The following is a 22,934-nucleotide window of genomic DNA, read 5'->3' on the forward strand; positions in this document are numbered from 1 at the left end:
AGATCATCATTTGTCAGATATAAGAATTTATTAGAGCTAAGTGGCTCCACACATATGATGGACACTGGACAACACTAAACAATTAACAGCAGACAATCTACAAGTATAACAAAGCTAAGTATAGTAAAGAACTAAAAACAGAATACACATATCAGAGCTCTATGGTTAAGCCATGGAAACACAGTACAATGACTGTTCTCGGATGCATGGTATAATGACCGCTCTCGCCCTTTCCTTGTCCTTATGGGCCACCCCTCCGGTATAGTTTTCCCTGGACTGTTCTCACCACGCTCGAGCTGCGCCAAGAGGATTCAGGTTCTCCCTGGCAGTTGGCATCAGGGGCATCCATGCTGATGGGTGGGTTGTCGGGTCCGCAGGCCAGCTGACGGTGAGTCCGAGTCCACACAGAGGTATGTGGCTTACTTTCTTTTATCCTTCCCAGGCTTAGTTCATTATTCAGTCAATCAGTGCCATAGTTGGACAATGGAACAGCTGGCCTCAGTCGATAACAGTATGGATGCCAACAGGATGGTCAACAGAATGCTCAGCAGTACAGTCAACAGTACACACATTCAGCAGCTATCAGTACGCAATTCCAAGGTACCTAGATGCTTACAGTGTGAGTCTGCGGTGTCACTTCTCCTTTGCTGACTAAGTTTGCGCTGCACTCATGGGGTCACTGGAGGGCTACGGCAACCCCACAGTGTGGTGCCTCTGGCCGTGGTGCACCCAGGGTTCCTAAACTCTTGGGGAGCACCCCAGAGCAAACCCCTCTTCTATGGGCTGCACCATCCTGAGTCCCACGCTTGCCTGTGTGGCGCCTATCGCTGCCTCTGTCTCTGTCTCTCTCTCTCTCTTTCTGTCTCTCTCTGTCTCCCTCTGTCTCTGTCTGTCTCTGTTCTTCCCTGTCTCTGTCCCTCTTACTGTCTCTGTCTCTCCCTGTCTGTCTCTGTTTCTGTCTGTCTGTCTCTTCCTGTCTCTCTCGGTCTCTCTCTGTCTTTCTCTCTCTGTCTCTCTCTCTGTCTCTCTGTCTTTTTCTCTCTCTCTCTCTCGATCTCTCTGTCTGTCTCTGTCTCAGTGTCTTTCTCTGTCTCTTCCTGTCTTTCTCTCCCCCCCTCTCTCTTTCTCTCTTGTTGTCTTTCTCTCTCACTGTCTTTCTCTCTGTCTTTCTCTGTCTCTCCGTGTCTGTCTGTCTGCCTGTCTCTATCTGTCTCTCCCTCTGTATTTGTCTCTGTCCATGTCTGTCTCTGTGTCTGTCTGTTGCTGTCTCTCCCTGTGTCTGTCTCTGCCTGCCTCTGTCTGTCTCTGTCTCTCTGTCTGTCTGTCTCTGTTTCTCTCTGTCTCTGTTTTTCCCTGTTTTTTTCCCTGTCTCTGTCTGTCCCAGTATCTGTCCCTCTTTCTGTCTCGGTCTCTGTCTTTCTCCCCGTGTCTGTCTCTGTCTGTCTGTCTCTGACTGACTCTTTCTCTCTCTTTCTCTCTGTCTCTCTCTGTCTCTGTCTCTCTATGTCTTTCCCTGTGTCTGTCCCTGTCTCTGTCTTCCCTGTCTCTGTTCCTCTCTCTGTCTCTGTCTCTCTCCCTCTGTCTCTATCTCTCTCTTTCTGTCTCTATCTCTCTCTTTCCATCTCTGTCTCTCTCTCTGTCTCTGTCTGCCTGCCTTTGTCTGTCTCTGTTTCATCAACATATACATTTCTTTGAAATGATCACTGTAGTCTGGTTGCCCATAGTTTTGATGTACCAGTGCATCTTTTGTGCTACAATCATGATAGAACATCTTCCTTGATGCTCCGTCTTCAGATCATTAGGAATATCAAATGATAGCCTTCTGGCTGAGTTTTGTTCAGCATTAAGTTACTACAGTTTTTAAAATTTCAAGAAAGGAAATTCCTCTGGAGGCACTTGTAAGCAGGAGGGCACAGTAATGTTATAGTTAAGAAGATACGTTTAAGATTTAAAAACCAAATGCTTTAAGGATAAGGTGATTAACTCCAGGTATTATGAACTCCTGATTGTCAAATTTAAATTTAGGTGTAAATTTAAATGTTAAATTTAATATACTACCTTTTGGTGTAATTATAGACCTAAAAGGAAAGCCAGCTATTCTAAAGGGGTTTTTTTGTTTTGTTGTTTTTAAGGCGCAGTATTCAGTTACTAATGGCCAATGTTATCTAATTCTAGCTCACAAACCATTAAATTCCTTGTTTGTAGTCTATTGCATGAGGACTCTACACAATACAATGATCAGATTTGCTAGTTCTGATCCATGACTCTTATCCATGTACATAGAGAAGCAGTGGTCCAGATGAATCTTGGATGTTGATATGAACATTTAGAAATACTAATATGGAGAAATGTAATCATGTTATCATGAATACAAAATGGAATAAAATAAGTGCTGGTGTATTTTTTTTTAGCTCCATCAGGGTATGTTGCAATATTTTTGACCTATTCTGACAACTCTCTGTAAATATGAGAGAGAGAAAGAGGTACTCATATGAAAATGAAGATTTGGGATTTTGGGCTCTTGATGTGTATCTAAAGAAGCAGTGTGCATGTATAGACTTAAACTATTTAAACTGAAAGTGCAAAGCAGCTTGATAGTGATGAATTTATTCTCTCTTTCACTTCTATTTTTCTATAAATTAAGTAACTCTGTGTTGATTTTTCCATTTTCAGTCATCTGCTAAACAGGATAATAACTTACCTGCAGAAGACCAAGAGATGGATCCTACAGAAGGAGATGATACCTCTTTTGAAAAACCCAGTAATGAAGTATGTGGAAGGTTACTTTTTTTAACCTAAAGAAACTCACTTTAATACTATGTACTTTGACTTATAACTGCATCTTCAAATACTTAGAAGCTACAGTTGCTAGCAGTGTGACTGTCTTGGGAGTGATTTAAAATATAAAATTTCATATGTATTTAGCTATGTTTATACTTCTCACTGAAGCTAATGGGAATTAGAGATACTGTCAGAGAGCAAACTTTAATGTAATGATATCTAGTAACAGAAAGTGTCTTGATATATGTGATGAAATTTTTGCCTAAATTGTATATCAGAAGCTTCAGTTATGTGATTTCCCTGAGTAATTCCTGATCATTTAAACTATATCTTAGGTTTGCTAAGAATGTCTTTGTTTTTTCTTGTCTTTATAGGATGTGATGAAAACAAATGATAAATGTTTTCCTAAAGTTGCTAGAGGAGGACAAAAGAGAAAGGTAACACTATGCTTAATTATCTTAACTTTATTAGAATTTGAATTTGAAGGTATTTTCTTATTGGATAGTCATTGATTCTGTGTTTGAACTTGATGCAAGGTAGGAAGCTCCCATCTTTTCCTAAGTAGTTTAGCGTAAATAAGAAATGTTAAGGACTAAACTGTTGTTAAACCACTAACAAAATCTCCTTTGAAGGCCCCCAAAATTTCTGTTAACATCTTCATAATACTAAATCCAACACTTGAAATATTGTCCCTTTTCATGAGGCCATGCTTATGTAGTCGCTTCAATTTGGCATAAATCTAGGCTGCTTCTGAAAAAAGGGGTGCAGCTGCCTGCACTTCTTGCATTAGCATTAATGTTCATGTAGCCACACAGCGCGCCAGATCAGGGAGTTGATCCAGCTGAAAACTAGAATAAAAAGTGGAGTAAAGTCTAATTTTAAGTTGAAGCCATTTCCTGATTCACCTTGCTTGCATTAGTGCTGGCAGCAGAGATGAGTAGGAAGGTATAACCATGGCCTTAGTGTGTTATGCCATGAATTGTTAGCATACTGAATATCATTTGCCTCAGAAAGATAAAGATATGGCATTTGTATATCCTTATGAAAATGACTTGAGTCTTCAAAAAACCAGAATTTGAAGAATACCTCATTAGAAGTCCAGCCTCCAACCTGGGACACTGAAGAGCCAAAAGATTGTGTGTTATTTTTAGCTTCCCAAAGGGACAAAAATCTCACAGATGACACTCTGAGAGAGATCTCATTTTTGATTTTTTTTCAAACACTCAAACTTTCTGGTTCTTTGACATAAAAAAATGGCTTCCAGGCCCAAGATGATTTCCTCTGCCATGCACGTGCAGCTCTATTCAGCTGACAAATGTCTTTGAAAACTTCTCCTGTAAATTTTGTATTTGTTTGTTTTTAAATCTGGTACCATTTGCATCCATCCCCCTGTCAGTGGCATGCGTTAATAACTATAGTTTTGATGCTTTTGGTACTGACAAGGCTACAAGTTTATGTAGTGGGCAAAGTTTTATTTTTTTTGTTATTAAAGTACTAGGCTATCCAGTATTTATGTGAACTGGAATCTACCTTTTTGCCCTCAGTACTGTGTGTTGTTGTCATGGTTTAGGTCAGGACAGACTAAGCGCACGCTTTAATTGCTACACAATAATTGGATCCGTGTGAAGGAGTTTGGCTATTGATTGCCTCTGTGAAAGCATGATTAAGAATGCAAAGAACACTACAAAGTTACAGAAAAGTGGTTTCTACTTCTTCTTTCCTCGCTGACAGGAGCAGCAGTTGTCAGTGATTGAGAAGAGTAGGGTACTGAGTGTGTCGGTTCTGGCCATGTGAGCTTGCTCCTAGGTGCCCCTGGAGGTCCTCTGCAGTCAGGAGTCCCCAAAGGCAGAGTCATGCCCCCCCATTCGGGCTGAGGTGGATGAGGTTTATGAGGTGGAGAGCACCTTCCAGATTGTTTGAGCTTTGCTGGTTGGTGGACTGCTTCAAGCTGTTGCTCGTTGATTGATTGGTACAGCAAGTTGCTGGGCAAGTATTCTTGTATAAGTTTAGTTCTGCTATTTCTGCCAATTACGCGTTTTTTTCCCATAACACCTGCCTAATTGTGCTTTATCTAACAAAAGTTACATCTCTAGCAACTACGGAGCAACATACTAAAGGTCAAACCAAAGGGCTCCAACAAGTGATGTCAGCTGGGGCATGATAGATGTGGTTACCAATTATAGCCACAGTAGCACTGGTTTTACATTCTTGCACAGGTGGGAATGAGCATGTTCCATCTTCCCACTCCACTGGCAGATCTACAGACACTACATGAATTACTGGTTACGAATTGTTTTCCCTAAAAGATATAAGGGTGCAGATACCTTGAGTTCCGCTACTTGCACAAGAGTTAGTCACAGTAGAGGGTTCTTGTGTACATATCCACTTCTTATGGTCCCATTCCTCACACCCTCAAATATGCTGCCCTGGCATCTTGGGTGTGTAGCTCACCTTAGGAAGATGTAGCATATGGGCTACACTATCCCAATGTTTTCATTTGCAGATTAACCATTCTTGTTCATTACTAGTAAAGTGGCCAGTTGCATACTCTGGCAGGTAGTGTCCAAAGAAGCATTCTGGATGCCAGTAGAAATAGTCTTAGACCGTTTTTTTCGCTACTTCCCAGGTCTTTCTTTCTATTGAGTGCAATTGGAGGTCAGCTGTTTCTAATCAGCTAGCAGCTTTCGCTAGCCCCTCAAAGTGCTGAGAGGCTAGTTGTCCAACCAGTTGCAGCCAGGCTTGGAGAGCTTGGATACCCAAGGTGTTTAGGGCAACTCCTCCAAGTCCTGGCATTCCTGATATGTCTCTTTTAGTTCTTCTGTGAATGTTGCGTTCAGGGAACATGGCATGTTGAACCCCTATAATAAAAAGGGTACAGGTGGTATTGTGTCGACCTGCATTCCAATCCCACCTGATGTGGGTACTCTTTCTCTTATTGGGTTACCCCAAGTAAAGTTTGCCACTTTCCTATGGTCAAAGATAATGGAGGGTGGTACTACAGATTGTGGGGCTTACTGTGTCCTTTGCCAAGATAATATGGAGGTTAAGTCACTAGTTTGGTTTGTGTTTCTTCCATTAGATAGGGTCTAATTATATTTAAATTCTAATCTTAGATTGTTTTGGATCCTTTTATAAATGCTCGTGAAGTTGATGGTCCAGTTAAGTCTAGTCATCATACTGGTGAGAAGTCCTTATGTTCACTAATATATCCTATGTACCAGGCTCCATTTTTACCTGCTCCATTCTGGGTGCTATTCAGAGTTAACTGGGTTGTATTATCTTTAGGGACTATTATCCAGCATATCCCTGCCCCATATACCGTAATACATTCCCCTTCAATTTCCCACCATACCACAAATCCTCCAATATTTCTTTTTTGTTATGGTTCATTTCATATGTTTCACTCTCATTCTGCAGTGGCATGATAGCTTGTGGCCGGCACTGGGGGGGGTCGTTGTTTGTGCCACTGTTATGGTCAAAGTCCAGACTGCTGTCCATACCAAAATAGGGTTCATCTTCCTGTATACAGTAAGGTTCACAGGGGGTTAATTACAGACAGTATGTGCGTGTGTGCATGTGTGTGTAGATAACTTTCCTGTTTTGTAACATTACCCATGCTGTATGTCTCGGTCCATGTGCAAACACTACCCTCCTCTGTGTTTTCCCTTTCCCTATTAGGGTGACAGCCCAAACCTTTGTTCCCATCCAATCACAGCCTGTCATGACGGGAGCTTTATCTCCATCTACTGTTCTGACAGGTTGTGAGCCAGAGGTCCTGCTTGACTACTAGGCTTCAAAACTAGCTAAGGTCTCTGATGGGAACCAGAGGTGTGATGAAAACTGTTCAAGGACAAGTATGGTGTGAGTACTAACTGGGTTATGTCATTGCTCTGGTATGCAAACTGCTTGTGCTTAATTAGGAGTACGTAGGGGTATCAAGGCTAAAGTAAGATAAATCTGTCCAAAAAGCATAAAATGGAAATGAAATAAAACCAGCATGAACCGTAAGGTCAGAAGGGAGTCTTGAGATGCAAGGCTGCCTTCATCTGAATAACTGTATCAGTAATACCATATTAGGCCAAAATTGTCTAGGTAAAGTGTTGGAAACACTGAATTTGGGTACAGATGGAACAGAAGTGGGAGCAATGAAGAAAAAGTAATTAGGGGTGGGTTGTTTATTTGGGAGGAGTTTGGGCAGAGAAAAGGAGGAGCAGGGATGGCAAAAAGGTGGGTTCAGGAAAAGAGGAAAAAAAAAGGGGGGGCAGGGAATAAGGTAAAAAATCAGGTGGAGAGCAAAGAACTGGGGGATCTTGCAATGGTAGGAGTGTGGATGCCTACAGACGGAGGTGAAGCTGACCTGCAGGCCCAAGCCCCCCCCCCCCGGGGACACTGGAGGGAACCCCCTTGGACAAACCCCTGGACTCTCCATCAGATCTGTGTCCGAAAGAATTGGTACGGGAGGGTGAAGTAAAAAGGGATAAACTTGTACGGAGGGATAGATTTGTACTTTACTATTAAGTGCAGAAGGAAAGTGCTATTAAGTTGCAATTCTATTGCCTTATGTGTGTGATTTATATGCTTTCTTTAGAGTAATATAACTGTGTATCAATAATAATACTAATAATAAGCATTAGAATTGTAACTCAATATTACTTGCAGCAATATAATTGTGCAGCAATATTACTAATAAGTGGTGTGTTTATTAGCCAATTAGAGTATTATTACCTCCATCCCTGGAAAGGTGATGGAGCAGCTAATCCTGGACACCATTTCCAGGCACATGAAGGACAAGAAGGTGATCAGGAGCAGTCAACATGGATTCACCAAGAGGTAATCATGCTTAACCAACCTAATAGCCTTCTATGATGGAATGACTGGCTGGGTAGATGAGGGGAGAGCAGTGGAGGCTACCTTTACTTCAGGAAAGCTTTTGATGCTGTATCCCATCACATCCTCCCAGGCAAGCTGAGGAACTACAGGCTAGATGAGTGGACAGTGAGGTGGATTGAGAACTGGCTGGATGGCAGAGCTCAGAGGGTTGTGATCAGGGTGCAAAGTCTAATTGGAGGCCTGTAGCTAGCGGTGTCCCGCAGGGGTCAGTACTGGGTCCAGTCTTGTTCAATGTATTCATCCATGACCTGGATGAAGGGACAGAGTGCCTACTCAGCAAGTTTGCTGATGATAGAAAATTGGGGGGAGTGACTGACACACCAGAAGCCTGTGCTGCCATTCAGAGGGACCTGGACAGGCTGGAGAGATGGGTGGAGAGGAACCTCCTGAAGTTCCACAAAGGCAAGTGCAGGGACCTGCACCTGGGGAGAAATAACCCCCATGCGCCAGGACAGGCTGGGGGTTGACCTGCTGGAGAGCAGCTCTGCAGAGGACCTGGGAGTCCTGGTGGACAACAAGTTGACCATGAGCCAGCAATCTGCACTTGTGGCCAAGAAGGGTGCATTAGGCAGAGTGTTGCCAGCAGGTTGAGGGAAGTGATCCTCAGCCCTGGTGAGGCCTCACCTGGAGTCCTGTGTCCAGTACTGGGCTCCCCAGTACAAGAGAGACATGGCCCTCCTGGAGAGAGTCCAGCGAAGGTCTACTAAGATGATGAAGGGACCAGAGCATGTCTCCTATGAAGAAAGACTGAGGGAGCTGGGCCTGTTTAGCCTGGAGAAGAGAAGACTGAGGGGGGAATCTCATCAATGTGTACAAGTATCTGAAGGGAGGGTGTCAAGAGGATGGGGCCAGACTCTTCTCAGTGGTGCCCAGTGACAGGACAAGAGGCAATGGGCACAAACTGAAACACAGGCAGTTCCATCTGAACCTGAGGAAAAACTTCTTTCCTGTGAGGGTGACTGAGCACTGGCACAAGTTGCCCAGAGAGGTGGTGGAGTCTCCTTCCCTGGAGATATTCAAAACCCGTCTGGATGTGATCCTGTGCAATGTGCTCTAGATGACCCTGCTTGAGCAGGAGGGTTGGACTAGATGATCTCCAGAGGTCTCTTCCAACCTAAACGATTCTGTGATTCTGTGAATCCCAGTCATTTGCAAAGAAGAGACCTATCCTTTGAGCTGGACCAAAAGGCCCCTGCATCCAGTCCCATCCCAAGAGGATGACCATTCGCTATTACTGGGGCTTTGCACAGTGCTGCAAGCCACAGGCAACACTGGCTACCAAAATGAAAAAATCAGAAAAAAAAAAAATGCCAACTTCAGAAGAACATGTGCATGGGGTCAATAAGGGAATGCCCCAAAGGTATTCCTGAAAAAAAACCCCACATGAACCTGAACCAGTCAGTGGGCCCATGAATTGCAAACTACATTTCAAGTGTAATGTAGAGAGGGTGGCGGGGGCTCCCTCTGCCTATGGTTGTGGGGAATCTTACAGCTGCCTGTAAGTCCATTATGGAATGCAGGCTGGTGCTATATGTGTTTCCTTATCCTTAGGTCGAAGACCTTATATAAAGTTTCAAAATGCTCCAGTTGGCTGACTGAGGAGGGGAGAAGAGAGAAGACAGAAGTGTGCCATGATCTGTTTGCATTATTGTCTGGACCTGCAGCAATCAAAGAAAGAAGAATGGGCTTAAAAGGGACAGCGGTGTTCGAGGAAAAAATGAAAAAAGGCTGGAAAAGCCTGACCAGCAACCTCCCCACTACCATACGCTTTTAATAAAGTTTCTCCGTGCATGAGTTAAATTCATTGGCCAATGTTTAATTTTGTACATGTGTGTAGCGGCAACATAACATATCTATGCCACCAGTTCTGTTAAAATACAGACTGTTCCTCTATTAAAAGACTCTGCTCCTGTGGAGGTGGGAAGCTTTGGGGGGTATCAATCCCCTTTTTGAAGCTGCTCCGCTAAAAGTTGAATTGCCATTCTGAACAGCAGCCAAGTATCAACCTGGCTTGAAAACCAGGTTGTTTACAGCTTATGAAAGGTGTCAAGACAGCACTTTAAAAGAAACAAGGTGATTGTGGCAGAGGTGGATGCACAATGGCAGGCAGACTTGATGGATATGTGTAGTGAGAACACCTGCGGAGGATCTGGTAAGGAGCCAGGTGACTGGCTGAGTATGTGATAGCAGCCCCAGAGGGTGCTCTCTAGACACTGCCTGAATTCAGCAAGGCTTTTGACACTGTCTCCCATCACATCCTCGTAGGTAAACTCAGGAAGTGTGGGCTAGATGAGTGGACGGTGAGGTGGATTGAGAACTGACTGAATGGCAGAGCTCAGAGGGTTGTGGTCAGTGGCGCAGAGTCTAGTTGGAGGCCTGTAGCTAGCAGTGTCCCCCAGGGGTCCGTGCTGGGTCCAGTCTTATTCAATGTATTCCTCAGTGACCTGGAGGAAGGGACAGAGTGCACCCTCAGCAAGTTTGCTGATGATAGAAAACTGGGAGGAGTGGCTGACACACCAGAGGGCTGTGCTGCCATTCAGAGGGACCTGGACAGGCTGGAGAGATGGGCAGAGAAGAACCTCCTGAAATTCAACAAAGGCATGTGCAGGGTCCTGCACCTGGGGAGGAATAACCCCCATGCACCAGGACAGGCTGGGGGTTGACCTGCTGGAGAGCAGCTCTGCAGAGAAGGACCTGGGTGTCCTGGTGGACAACAAGTTGACCATGGGCCAGCAATGTGCCCTTGTGGCCAAGAAGGCCAATGGTATCCTGGGGTGCATTAGGCAGAGTGTTGCCAGCAGGTCGAGTGAGGTGATCCTGCCCCTCTACTCAGCCCCGGGGAGGCCTCACCTGGAGTCCTGTGTCCAGTGCTGGGCTCCCCAGTACAAGAGAGACATGGCACTCCTGGAGAGAGTCCAGCGGAGGGCTACGAAGATGATGAGGGGACTGGAGCATCTCTCATATGAGGCAAGGCTGAGGGAGCTGGGACTGTTCAGCCTGGAGAAGAGAAGACTGAGGGGGGATCTGATCAATATGTACAAGTATCTGAAGGGAAGGTGTCAAGAGGATGGGGCCAGACTCTTCTCACTGGTGCCAAGTGACAGGAGAAGAGGCAACGGGCACAAACTGAAACACAGGCAGTTCCATCTGAACCTGAGGAAAAACTTTTTTACTGTGAGGGTGACAGAGCACTGGAACAGGTTGCCCAGCGAGGTAGTGGAGTCTCCTTCCCTGGAGATACTCAAAAGCCATCTGGACACAATCCTGGGTAATATGTTCTATGTGACCCTGCTTGAGCAGGGAGGTTGGACTAGATGATCTCCAGAGGTCCCTTCCAACCTAAACCATTCTGTGATTCTGTGATTCTGTGATTCCCATCAAGGCCAGTCATGCATATTCTGTTTTATCAACAATGCCTAGCTGTTTCGTAGCCAGTAGCTACTCAAGGTTATTACAGCTAAGGAAATAGTTCTAGTAGATTTAAGGGGCCCTTAGGATACAACGGAGTGAGTCCCACCTGGGTGTCCAACCCGTGCATCCAGCAGCCGCCTATCAGTGACCCCTCTGCACAGTTCCTGGGGCTCCCCATGTAGCTTGGAGTGTAAGTCCTCTATTAAATCTATTCTGTTTAGCCCCTTATGAACTCTGAGTGTTTCTCTACGATGGTGTCTGACCCATTCTTTCCTGCCTTGCGGTCACACATGCCAACAGTTTTCCAATCACAATGATGGTTTTAAGTGCATCTTAACAGTGATAGACATAGCATTGAAGAATGCCTGGACCATGGGTCGAAAAGGCAAAACGGGTTCTGAAATAGCTGGGGCTTTTAAAAGCATTTTTAGCACAGGACGCACACCTCAGAAATTACTGACTGACCAGGGAAAAGAATTTTTAAACCAGTCTTTAAACAAGCTGTTAAAGCAGCATAATGTTCACCATTTTGTTACTAATAATGAAGTAAAAGCCTCCATCATGGAGTGTTTTAACGGGATACTCAAAGCCAAGATGTAGAGATATTTTTCCAGAGCACAACACCTCTCTCTACACTGATGTGTCATCGGCGTTTATAAAGAGCTATAACCATAGCTTCCACAGAATTATCAGTGCCAGGCCTGTGGATGTGAACCCTTTAAACTTTGTGAGGGTTTGGAAAATCGTATATGGGGATGTGTTTAAAATTTAAAAATCTGCACCTCTGCTCAAAAAGGGAGACCACATCAGGGTGTCTAGAACAAAACAGGGATTTGAGAAAGGTTATGCACAGATGTTTATGGATGAAATTTTCATAGTAGCTGAAAGTATGGAAAGGGGACAGATACCTGTGTACCGCTTTATAGACTATGGTCATGAAGCAATCGAGGGGACATTTTGCCCTGAAGAACTTCAGAAAGTGAATCCTGATGAAGACAGAATCTACAAAATTGAGAAGAACCTCACTGCAAAAGGGAAAGGAAAGAAGAAACAGCTGCTGGTGAAGTGGCATGGCTGGCCCCAGAAATTTAACAGTTGGATAGAAGCCTCTCAAGCCCAGGACATCTAGCAATTGGGGATGGGGGACAGGGGGGAAGAAGGATGATGGACTGGGTTTTCTGCATCAATGCCATCACAAAGATGCCATCTTTGGAATAGTACTGCTGAGTAAGACATGGCAGTATACTTGGTGGAAAGGTTATCATCTGTCCCTCTCCTTGTTGATGGAACGTATGAACCATCTTATTAGCTCCCACAACAACACTTCAGCCATCAACTCTCCAGCAGCAGGCCTAGTCTACAATCCTGTCATAAGGAAAATAACACTTAAAACAGATGAAAATCCTTACGCTTTTTCTACAACTGGGGATCTAATGCATATTTTGAGGGCTTCTCTGGGGATTGCTGCTAAGAAATTTCCCTTTTGGCGGGCATCACCGGAGGGTTTATCTCGCTCTACCTGTACACGGATCTTGTAGAATACCAGCTTGTAAGGGACTTTTCAGTTCCATTATTGCACTGTGTTCTGACAGGCGGTAATAACAATGAGATCATTCCAGTGAGGTATGATAAGCCGAACTAGGTGCCAAGAAATGGGCATCACATCGAAATGATCAGCTGAAAAAAAGACTGATCAGAACAAGCACATCTCATTTTGCTTTGGGAAGGTGATTGTGAAGCTGCATCTTCAGCCCCAGAAGTCTCTGATATTTTGAGAAACCATGCCTAAATTGTAGTGGTAAAAAATTACGGGGACCTGACCTTGTACATGAATTATTACAGAGCCCAGGCCAGCAATGGTTTCCCTGGATTTCAAGGCATTCCTGTGATGTATGGGGCAGGCATTGGAGGTATATTCCATAGCCTGCTTGGAAAGGCCATCCCACTTTTGAAAAGGGGTTTGGAAATTGTTAAGCCACATGTTAAAAGTGTCACTCAAGTTATTGCAAAAAATGTGTTTGGACATAGTTCCAAAGATGTCCCGGACATGTTGGAAACACAGGCAAATCAGGAGTGCTTGGGGCTTGTTTATATTCAAAGGAAAAGCCTTAAAAGAAAGAGAGCCACATCACGCCCCTGGATGGGAGGCCTCCCCAGCCCTTTACTGTGCAAAAGAAACAGAGAAGGAGGGCCCTTTCTACTGCTAGAAAAGGAGATATATTTTTAAAGGGATGGCTTTCATTCATGGCTGTTTAGAAGAAGATACAAAACCCAAGCTGGATTTGTTTGAAGTGGCCCTGATGCAGACCAGCATTGAGAAAAGCCTTTTTATTGAGGTGCCTCCACTTTCTGCTGTTGCAGGGGCTGCACCTCTAGACTTTTCCATAAGTGGGAATGGGGAAGATGACATAGATCTGAACAACACTGTCATCTTCAACATATTTAGCTTTTTTGTCATCATCTCTGCTCCAGGCTGGGTAGCCTGAAACTTCCTGCTTCTGGTGGAGGTGTAGTTTTATATAATCTGAGAAAAGGCTGTTACCCCTCTGTAGTGCGAACACTTGTGGAAGATCTGGCAAGGAGCCAGGTGACTGGTGGAGTACATGACAGCAGCCCCAGCATGCGCTTTCTACACACTGACTGAATTCCCATCAGGGCCAGTCATGCATATTCTGTATTGTCAATGTCTAGCTGCTTCGCAGCCGGTAGCTACCCAAGGTTAGCACAGCTGAGATAAGAAAATAGTTCTAGTAGATTTAAGGGGCCCTTAGGATACAAAAAGAGTCCTGCCTGGATGTTTGACCCATGCATCCAGCAGCCTCCTGTCAGTAACCCCTCCGCACGGTTCCTGGGGCTCTCTGTGCAGCTTGGAGTGCAAGTCCTCTATTAAATCTATCCTGTTTAATCCCTCACGAACTCTGAGTGTTTCTCTACGCCAGTATCCGACCCTCTCTTGCCCACCTTGCGGTCACACCCTCTGTTCAAACTGCCAAACCTCACAGATTTCACAGAGCCTGTAGCCTTTCTCCAGAGCCTTGTTCAGTTCCGGGTAACACCTTTTCATCGCCCTCCTTCTCATAGAACGTGCAACAGGTCATCACCACAATCTCATTCCTGCATGATTCGCAGGACTCCCTCAACATTTTTACATCTTGCTGGCAATAGTAACTCAGGTCTTTCTGCAAGTCCAAAATCTCCTGATTAGCTGTGTGCCATGCCAAGAATTGCTTTTTCTCTTCAAGCATCATGCTGTCCACCCCATAATATTCTGGTGGTAGAAGAAGGCCTGCGTATCTTTGATTTTCAGTAGTGCTGAAAAAATGGGGGAAATAAATAACCTCTGCAGCCCTCGATACCCAAAGCTTGGGGAAGGCTGCTTGGTTTCACAGGTAAAAAATTTAAGGAATCTATGAAATTTATATTCAGGCTGGGTACTTCTATGCACATGTGTTTACCACCTTGGGTGATTAATTGCACGCCCATTTTTTCCTTCAGAAGCTGACTAACAACGAAGTAGCCATCATAGCCTTTGACGATATGTACTAGGAAAGTGTAGCCCCGAAACTTTGTTTTCATAAACAACTGAATAGAGTTAATGAGGCATGTGTCCCATTTAAACTCCTTTCTGCCCCTTCTTCTTCATCCCAAGGGGCATCCAGAGCTAACTACATGGAGAAAATGTAATTTGGGACATGTGTCCCAGTTTCCTGCATACATTCCACATCATAGATAATATAGCCCAAGCCTGCTTCTGGATTTTTGGTCACGGGCATGAAGCGCTGGTGCTGGTTTACGTTGCAGATCTGTCCATAGCACATTCTGTACTTCCAGCCTTTACATTGATGATGCTTATCCACAAAGGCCTTGCACTTCTCACAGACACTCATAGCCAGACAATCAATTTCTTTTTTTTTAATAGGCAGCACCTTGTGCCTCTGTAAACATTTCCCAGGCCTGCACAACAGCCTGCAGCTAGGGCACCTTATCCTTGTCCCCAATTTAACTGCACAGTCATGAGAGAAGCAGAGCCAGCAGTAATATTTACAGCTATGGCCATGGTTATACAATGTCTGACAAAGCTCTCAAAAGTTTCTCGCCCCCAAATACCTTCCTGACATCCTTAACACAATAACAATGTTCATCGTGTAAAAGGAGGAAACAGGTCTTGGGATATCTAAGACTGTTGTTTGGCTTAAAAATATCCTAACCCTTTTTACCCTCAGAAAGAGGGATGATGTGTATACTAACATGTAGCAGATCCTCAAACAAGGGGATGTCACTCAGCACAACCTGCCTGTGCACAGACCACCCCAGTTTGTCATGTAGCTCTTTTGCTCTGCTTAACAGTTCTGCATGTGTCAGATTCCTCACTGTTGTAAGCCTTGTGATACTCCCAGCAAAGCAGACATTATTGTTGCTGTTATTTAGATCAATCAAATAGCGCTGCTTTTTGTCTATAATTTTGGAATGGGGGATAGACTGTAGGGTTCTGCATACCCCATCCCCAACAGCTTTTACAATAATGATAGCCAGGTGGAAAGTCTGACCAAAACACAGCTCTATCTTACTTTGCAGGACAGTACTGACCCAGTCTAAAAATGTCTCTGTATTCATAATGCTTAAACTAATAGTGGGCGTATATAAAGAGTCATGCATGCTGACAGCTTCAAGATGGAGCTGAGCATAATCATCAGGTTCAAATAGCTGGCATAAGCAGTCAAAAATTTGCTCTACACCATCAACAAATGTTTCATAAGCTTCATGTATACCTGATAAAAATCTACAAATCTTTATTCTTCTACATATTGCCCAGCACTGAACCTCTGGATCAGCCATTCTCACTGCCAAACATGCTGCATGGAAGCCACAGAGCAATCTGCATTTAAGGGTGGAGGTAAAGCTGGGCTTTCGAATGCCCCCAGGGGACTTGGGAGTGCAGACAGTGCCCCGCCCTGAGAAATATCCACATTATGTATGATAGCCTCTTGCTCTGCAGGGGGCTACAGTAACTGGGAAGTCCCTTTCAGGGGGTCATCTACCCTAGTGGGAGACGTTCACTGGCCCATCAGGTTCAGAAAAGCAGTTTGAATTTAAGGGCCTGCTGCAGCCGCTAGAGTGGGAGTGTGGCGTACTTTTGAGGAAGGGATTAACGTGTTACAGTAGCAAGGGGTAGCTATTGGGTTAGCAGATGGAGATGGACCAAATGGTGTGGAAATAATGCAGCAGACCTCCTATGTGAAACAATCCTCTACTGTACAGGGCTTAGAGCAGCTCATGTATCCCTACGGTATACCAAAAGAAATACAGTGACCAAGGTACCCACTCTGCAGGCCATGTAGTGCAAGAATGGGCAAAGGACTTGGGGATCACCTGGGTCTTGCATATACCCTACCACCCTCAAGCTAGTGGATTAAGAGAGAGAATGAAGGGCCTGCTAAAAGAACAAATTTGGAAACTTACCACCATGCAGACATTAAGGGTGTGGGTGAGCATGTTCCTGCAAGCGCTGTTTATGCTTAACAACGGGCGTGTGGGAATGCTTCCTCCCTACGAGCGAGTACAAGCCAAAGCAACCCTAGCAATCCCTGCTCAGATATCTGTAACGGAAGGGGGAATTGCCCCCGCATACTCACCTCCGAGGAGGTAGAATTCTATGCACCCGAGCAACTGATGATTACTGAACAAAGAGTTAGCAGCTTACATTTGAGACTTGACTGCCCTTCACCGTGTGTATGGCTGTTTACACCTTTAATACCTGTTCAAATAGCCCCACTCTTACTGACCTCTCCTCAAGATTTATCTTTCCAGGTATCCGTATCCACGCCAGTGGATGTCTCGCAGGGAGCACCAATGCTGTGAGGAATTCTGATCCACAGTGCCGGAGTGCTGAGCATGACAGATGCCATTGATCTACAAGATCATCCAGCTTGCCATGTAAATACATGGATCTGGCTCGCACAGCGATCAGCTAATCTCTCTGCTTTCTGTATTGCAGGAGGACGATTAGTGGATGATGTCTTAACTACGTGTTACATAGGCGTACTGACTCCACTTGTGGTATTGCAGAGTTAATTTTGATATTTCTGTTACTCCCATGAATTTATATGATTTAGTTATTGTTTCCCAAAAGCTGACACCTTGGACTTACTCTTTTTGTATAGTTAACCTATCTAAAGCAGATATTTGCTTTTGCTTTGTAAATGCTACTTCTGTTCTGCGGAATGTAACCAATACCCAGTTAATTTGTAATGACACTATGAATATTGCCTATGCGTCTGCTCACCTGATGCTACCACTAGGATGGTTCCTTCTGTGGGGCACTACAACATATACATATGTGTTGGCCAATGCCACAAGTGGCCCATGCACTGCAGGTCGTGTTACTTTTGAGCATCCTTCCCTTTATGATGGAGCGACGAAGGACCCCAGGGCATGTCCTGGATGCCACTTGTAACCCCCATATAAGTTTATTTTCTCATGCAGAAGCCTTAGGCCTATTGTTAAGCCTGGTTGGGATCCCGGGGGTGGTGGCGCATAATTATAAACAGAGCATGTGGCCTACCCTTTAGCTCAAGGCTTAAATTGGACATCTAGGGCCATTGCCTCTTTAAATAAAGAGTTGGGAGCAGTATGGCAAGGAACACTGCAAAGTCGTCTAGTGATCAACTATCTCCTACTGCGACATAACCATGTCATGACTTCACTGGGATGTGCTGTTTTAACATCACTGATGAATTGGCATCTATTGAGAATATCAGGCACTTGCAAGATATTATCCAACACATCTGGCAGAACAACGGAGACGCCTGGCTGGCTAATTGGTTTGACTCCCTAATGGGACGGCTGGGCCACCTCATACAGGAGGACTCTTGTTTATCTTTGCTTTGTATCATGTTATGTTTTAATTTCGTTGCTTTATAAACTCCCTTGCCCTCACACTCCGCACCCTTCTGAAGATTGGGACGGCCTGTAACTAACTTTCCATGGCAGGGGTGGAGTGTATGGGAAAATGCAGAAGAATGTGGAGGAGATAGGCAATGGAAGCTAGCCAGACAGTTCTGTGGGAAAAGGAGCATCAACAGGGCATGGTGACCCATAGTCATGCGGCTGAGCCCGTGCCAGTGTCACGTTATACCTGGGCTTTGAATCGGAAGTAGCGATGAGCTCAATATGCTTACTGCGCATGTGTGTAGGCCATTAAAACCTCACATAGTGCCCCCCCCCCCCGGTGTTCCTTGCAATGGACTGAAGCTCAGCGGTGCCAGGGACTCTTCCACTCCGTTATTGCCTCAATCGGGAATTCACTGGGGAAGCCCCACTCAGACGCAGAGGTAATAAATGCTCAATATTGACCCTAGTGTGCCTTGTGTTTGTGTATCTGTCCCTGCTGGGAGTCCAGGCGGTACCCCTGCCTTACCCTTACATGTCCCCAGTACAAGAGAGCCATGGAGCTCCTGGAGTGACTCCACCAAAGAGCTACGACAATGATCAGGGGACTGGAGCATCTCTCATATGAGGCAAGGCTGAGAGAGCTGGGACTGTTCAGCCTGGAGAAGAGAAGACTGAGGGGGGGGGATCTCATCAATGTATACAAATATCTAAAGGGAGAGTGTCAAGAGGATGGGGCTAGACTCTTCTCACTGGTGCCCAGTGACAGGACAGGAGGCAACGGGCACAAACTGAAACACAGGCAGTTCCATCTGAACCTGAGGAAAAACTTTTTTACTGTGAGGGTGACAGAGCACTGGAACAGGTTGCCCAGAGTGGTAGTGGAGTCTCCTTCCCTGGAGATACTCAAAAGCCATCTGGACACAATCCTGGGTAATATGTTCTATGTGACCCTGCTTGAGCAGGGAGGTTGGACTAGATGATCTCCAGAGGTCCCTTCCAACCTAAACCATTCTGTGATTCTGTGATAAGGACAAGGAAAGGGCAAGAACGGTCATTGTACTGTGCATCCATAGTTTAACCATAGAGCTCTGATATGTGTATTCTATTTTTAGTTCTTTACTATATTTTTTAGCTTTGTTATACTTGTAGATTGTCTGCTGTTAATTGTTTAGTGTTGTCCAGTGTCCGTCATATGTGTAGAACTGCTTAGCTCTAATAGATTTTCATACTTGACAAATGATGATCTCTTGAGTTCAGTGCAACTAACCCTGGAATCTGAAAGAATCCCAGACGCCCCTCTAGTGTTGTGTCACAGCTACACTGACATTCAAACCTGCAAAACAAGCAGTACCTAAAACTACATTGAGTAAATTACATGAGGTTGCGCCTACTGGAAGAAATTAATGACCCCTAATTCTTCTGTGGTGCCTTTTTAGATTTGCCTTATGGTAGACTCTGATAGGAGTAACAAGGGTCAGTGTGTTGCCTTAATCCTTTTTTAAGTTATCATGACAATTTTCTATGCAGTTTACAAAGTTGTTAATATTGTAATAGCTTTAGCTGAGATCAAAGTATATAGAAATGTTTATTAATGATAATTACACTTTTTTACACTGATTAATAATTGCATTTAAAAAAAATAGATGTGTGAAACTATCACTGTTCTCTTGTCAGTGTCTGCCCTTTCTAGTGAACAATTTACTAGGAAAGAAGCATGAGATTCCCTGGAAACATGTTGTTAACAGAGGTAATTAACACTCAGAATATGCAGAGGTAGAAGACACCACTCTGGAGTAAAGTAATTAGATATTTATTACCTTGAAATCCCTGAATCACAAGGGGAACCCCAGGAACCTTGTGGGGAAGCGACTGGGCTGTCCCAGGCACCGCAGAGCATCGGCCCATGGTGAGGTTTGGGGGGGGGGGGACATGGGTTTAAGGTGAATTAATAGACTACAATGTGGGGATGTAGGGTACTGCGCATGCGCTACAGATAACAAGGGAAGCCATAATTCTTTAGGTATACACACGTCCAGACTGGCACCTATGTGGTTTAAGTCTAAGGGTCGCGATCTGCTGTTTCTCATGGATTCTACACACCAAATGTTTTTGCAGCTGGAGTAATTGATTGATCAGCATGCTCCTGTCTCCTCACCAATCTTCCACTGTTTACCCACTACAAAGGCAAAGAAGGAATTTGGATCTTCAATTAATATCATTTATCAGATTCCATTCTTAATACTGATGGTATGATCAAGGTGCAGTGTAGTTTACCTGTGTGAAGTCATAATAAGTTATTTACTCTCAGCAGACTAGTTTCTCTACTTGACTCTCTGTAAAAGACCTTGAAAATGAAACAAAGAGCATCTCTGACTGCTAAAATATGACCATGAAGAAAAAAAATCAAATCATGCCTTTGTACTAATCTTCTGATATAAAGCCATGAAAATATCAAAACTTAAATGAATGCATCTAATTGTCAAAACTTAACTTGCCTGGTCAAGAAATCTTATAAGACACCATTTCTTACTTCCAGATGGAACAGATGTATGGCAAAAATAACTTCTCTCATGAAATTTGGCTGACCTTTTTTCATCTCACTAACATTACTGTAAATATAGGCAGTGCATGATTTATTCTTTCTGTCCCAAGGAGCAGAGACAAATGAAAATCTAAATAAAAAATGTTAAGTTTAGCTAAAAGGGTTCATTCAGGTTATAGGAAAAGAGATATTTTATCAAAATAGGTTTCCATCATTTAAATTCATCATGCAACTACAGACCTGTGGATAAAATCTGGGAAAGAAGTACCTCACTGATAAGGAATCTGGCTCTGAACTGACATGCACTGAGAATTAGAAGAGTTCATTTGGGCTGCACACAGTTAATGCAGCAAGGGCTGTCTGTTCCCTAAAGGACAAGGAGTTGGGAGCCAAGTGTGGTAACAAGGTCAGCAGGGCAGGGGCCTCACCAGCCAGGGCCCAGTCCCACAGTACTCAAATGAGGTGAACAGGGCAGGCCCAGGGGCAGCAGCTGGGGTCAACCAAGAGTCCAGATCATGAGACAAGTTTGTGATGACAAGGCAGGTCAAGATCAGGTGTAGTGACAGTAACCAGAGTCAGACACAGTCCAGAGATCATCAGGCATGTCCACAACAACGACAATGAAGATACACCCAAGGTCAAACTGGGAAGTCAGTCCACAGATTAAGATCTGGATGAACAGAGTCTACAACTAGGCACAAGCATGGCTGCAGCTGAGCTAGAGCCAAATACACCTACAACATAGCTCAGGCAGGACTGAAGACTTAAGGCTTCAGTCTGAGCTTAAATGGAGCTCCTGGGCCCATGGGCAGGGTGTGTGGGTGGAGGCCCCAGGTGAAACCAGTCAGGGTTATTAAGGCCTATTAGTGCACTCAGGGTCCTGACAGTATCAAATGGAACTGAATGAAATATAAATAAGAGTATAGTATGGTGAACCAAATCCAGTGTGTGTGTGTGTGTGTGTGTGTGTGTGTGTGTGTGCGCGCGCGTGCATATACATGCATGTGTGTTTGTGTATAAAGTTTAATATACGTATTTATACACACAAATAAAATTATGTTAGGTATATGGCAGGAGGATGAGAGACAACAGATATAAGCTGAAACAAGAGAGGTTCTGACTGCATATAAGGAGAAATTTTTTCATCATGAGGACAGTCAAGCATTGGAACAAGTTGCCCCGAGTTTGTGCAGTCCCCATTCCCCAGAGGTTTTCAAGACCAGACTGGACAAAGCCCTGAGCAACCTGGTGTGACCTCATAGCTCATCCTACTTTGAGCAGGAGGTTGGACTAGAGATTGCCTGAGGTCCTCCCCAACCTGAATTATTCTATGGGTATAGATACATATTATATACATATGTCCTTCCTTTTCTGATCTGTTACTTTTTCAGATCTTTGTTTTCATACCTGTTAAGTTTTATTCAGATAAAAGCATGTGTGAGGTTGAATAGACCTTCCGCCCAAAAAACATTTTGCAAATTTGTTCCTTTATTCTAATCATAAAATCCATTGTGAATTACCCTCATTTTAGCTAATCCAGCTCTTCTCTATTCTTTGCAGGCTATAATTCTTTTTCATTAGAAAATATTTGGAGGAATATGTTTTCTGAGATGCAGAGACGGACAGAAAGACAGAGTGACAGAGAGACAGAGAAAGCCAGTGAGACAGAGATACAGAAAGAGAGACAGTGAGAGACAGAGGGAGAGAGAGAGAGACAGAGAGATGGATATAGGCAGTCCAAGACACAGAGAAACTGAGAGAGACAGAGACATATATATGTATATATAGAGAGAGAAACACAAAGAAAGACTGAAAGAGAGAGAGAGAGAGGTGGAGATGGAGAGAGAGCCAGAGCCAGAGTAAAAGAGACAGGGAGAGAAAGACAGAAACAGAGAGAAAGAGAGAGAAAGAGAGAGAGAGAGAGAGAGAGGGAAAGAGAAAGACAGAAATGGACTGTGACAGAGGCAGAGAGAGAGAGAGAGAAAGACCTAAAGGGGGGGAGAGAGAAAGAGGGAGAGAGACAGGAAAAATACCTAGAGAGATTGAGAGATGGATAGAAAGATACAGGTAAAGACAAAGACAGAGAGTCAGACAGAGAGGGAAAGAGACAAAGAGACAGAAGGAGACAGAGACAGGGAGAGAGAGACAGAGACACACACACACACAGAGGCAGAGAGACACAGAGAGATAATGCTTGAGTGCTTGTCAATCTAGAGAGTGAGGGCATGTGTGTTTTCACTACTGAACTTCAATCCTGACCCACCAGAGAGGAGGAACAGCACTGGGCTATCTGTACTTATGTTTATGTGATTGTTGTTGGTGTTTATGTGGGTGCTGGTAAAGTCATTGCTCTGTCTGTGGCAATCTGTGTGACTGGCCGTGTTAGTATCCTGTGTGTGTGTGCACACGCACATGCGCA

General features: G+C 44.3%; 1 protein-coding gene across 1 annotated transcript; it reads left to right on the forward strand.

Moving 5' to 3' along the window:
* Positions 1–516: 516 nt before the first annotated feature.
* LOC138064318 (lens epithelium-derived growth factor-like) lies at positions 517–9,467 on the forward strand. Its single transcript, XM_068926272.1, has 6 exons — positions 517–600; positions 2,674–2,769; positions 3,156–3,218; positions 6,540–6,642; positions 7,558–7,611; positions 9,223–9,467. The coding sequence occupies exons 1-4, from the start codon at positions 529–531 to the stop codon at positions 6,582–6,584; spliced, it is 276 nt and encodes a 91-aa protein (XP_068782373.1). The 5' UTR covers positions 517–528; the 3' UTR covers positions 6,585–6,642; positions 7,558–7,611; positions 9,223–9,467.
* The last annotated feature ends 13,467 nt before the right edge of the window (positions 9,468–22,934 follow it).

The sequence above is a fragment of the Struthio camelus genome, chromosome W, assembly GCF_040807025.1.
Source record: "Struthio camelus isolate bStrCam1 chromosome W, bStrCam1.hap1, whole genome shotgun sequence".
NCBI lineage: Eukaryota > Metazoa > Chordata > Aves > Struthioniformes > Struthionidae > Struthio > Struthio camelus.

Excerpts from the sequence above, each read along its gene's own strand:
- LOC138064318 (XM_068926272.1), top strand. The coding sequence starts at position 529 with ATGGTCAACAGAATGCTCAGCAGTACAGTCAACAGTACACACATTCAG. Across the intron at positions 2,770-3,155 it reads TTGAAAAACCCAGTAATGAA|GATGTGATGAAAACAAATGA; the intron begins GTATGTGGAAGG and ends TTGTCTTTATAG. Across the intron at positions 3,219-6,539 it reads GAGGAGGACAAAAGAGAAAG|GTTGTGAGCCAGAGGTCCTG; the intron begins GTAACACTATGC and ends CTGTTCTGACAG.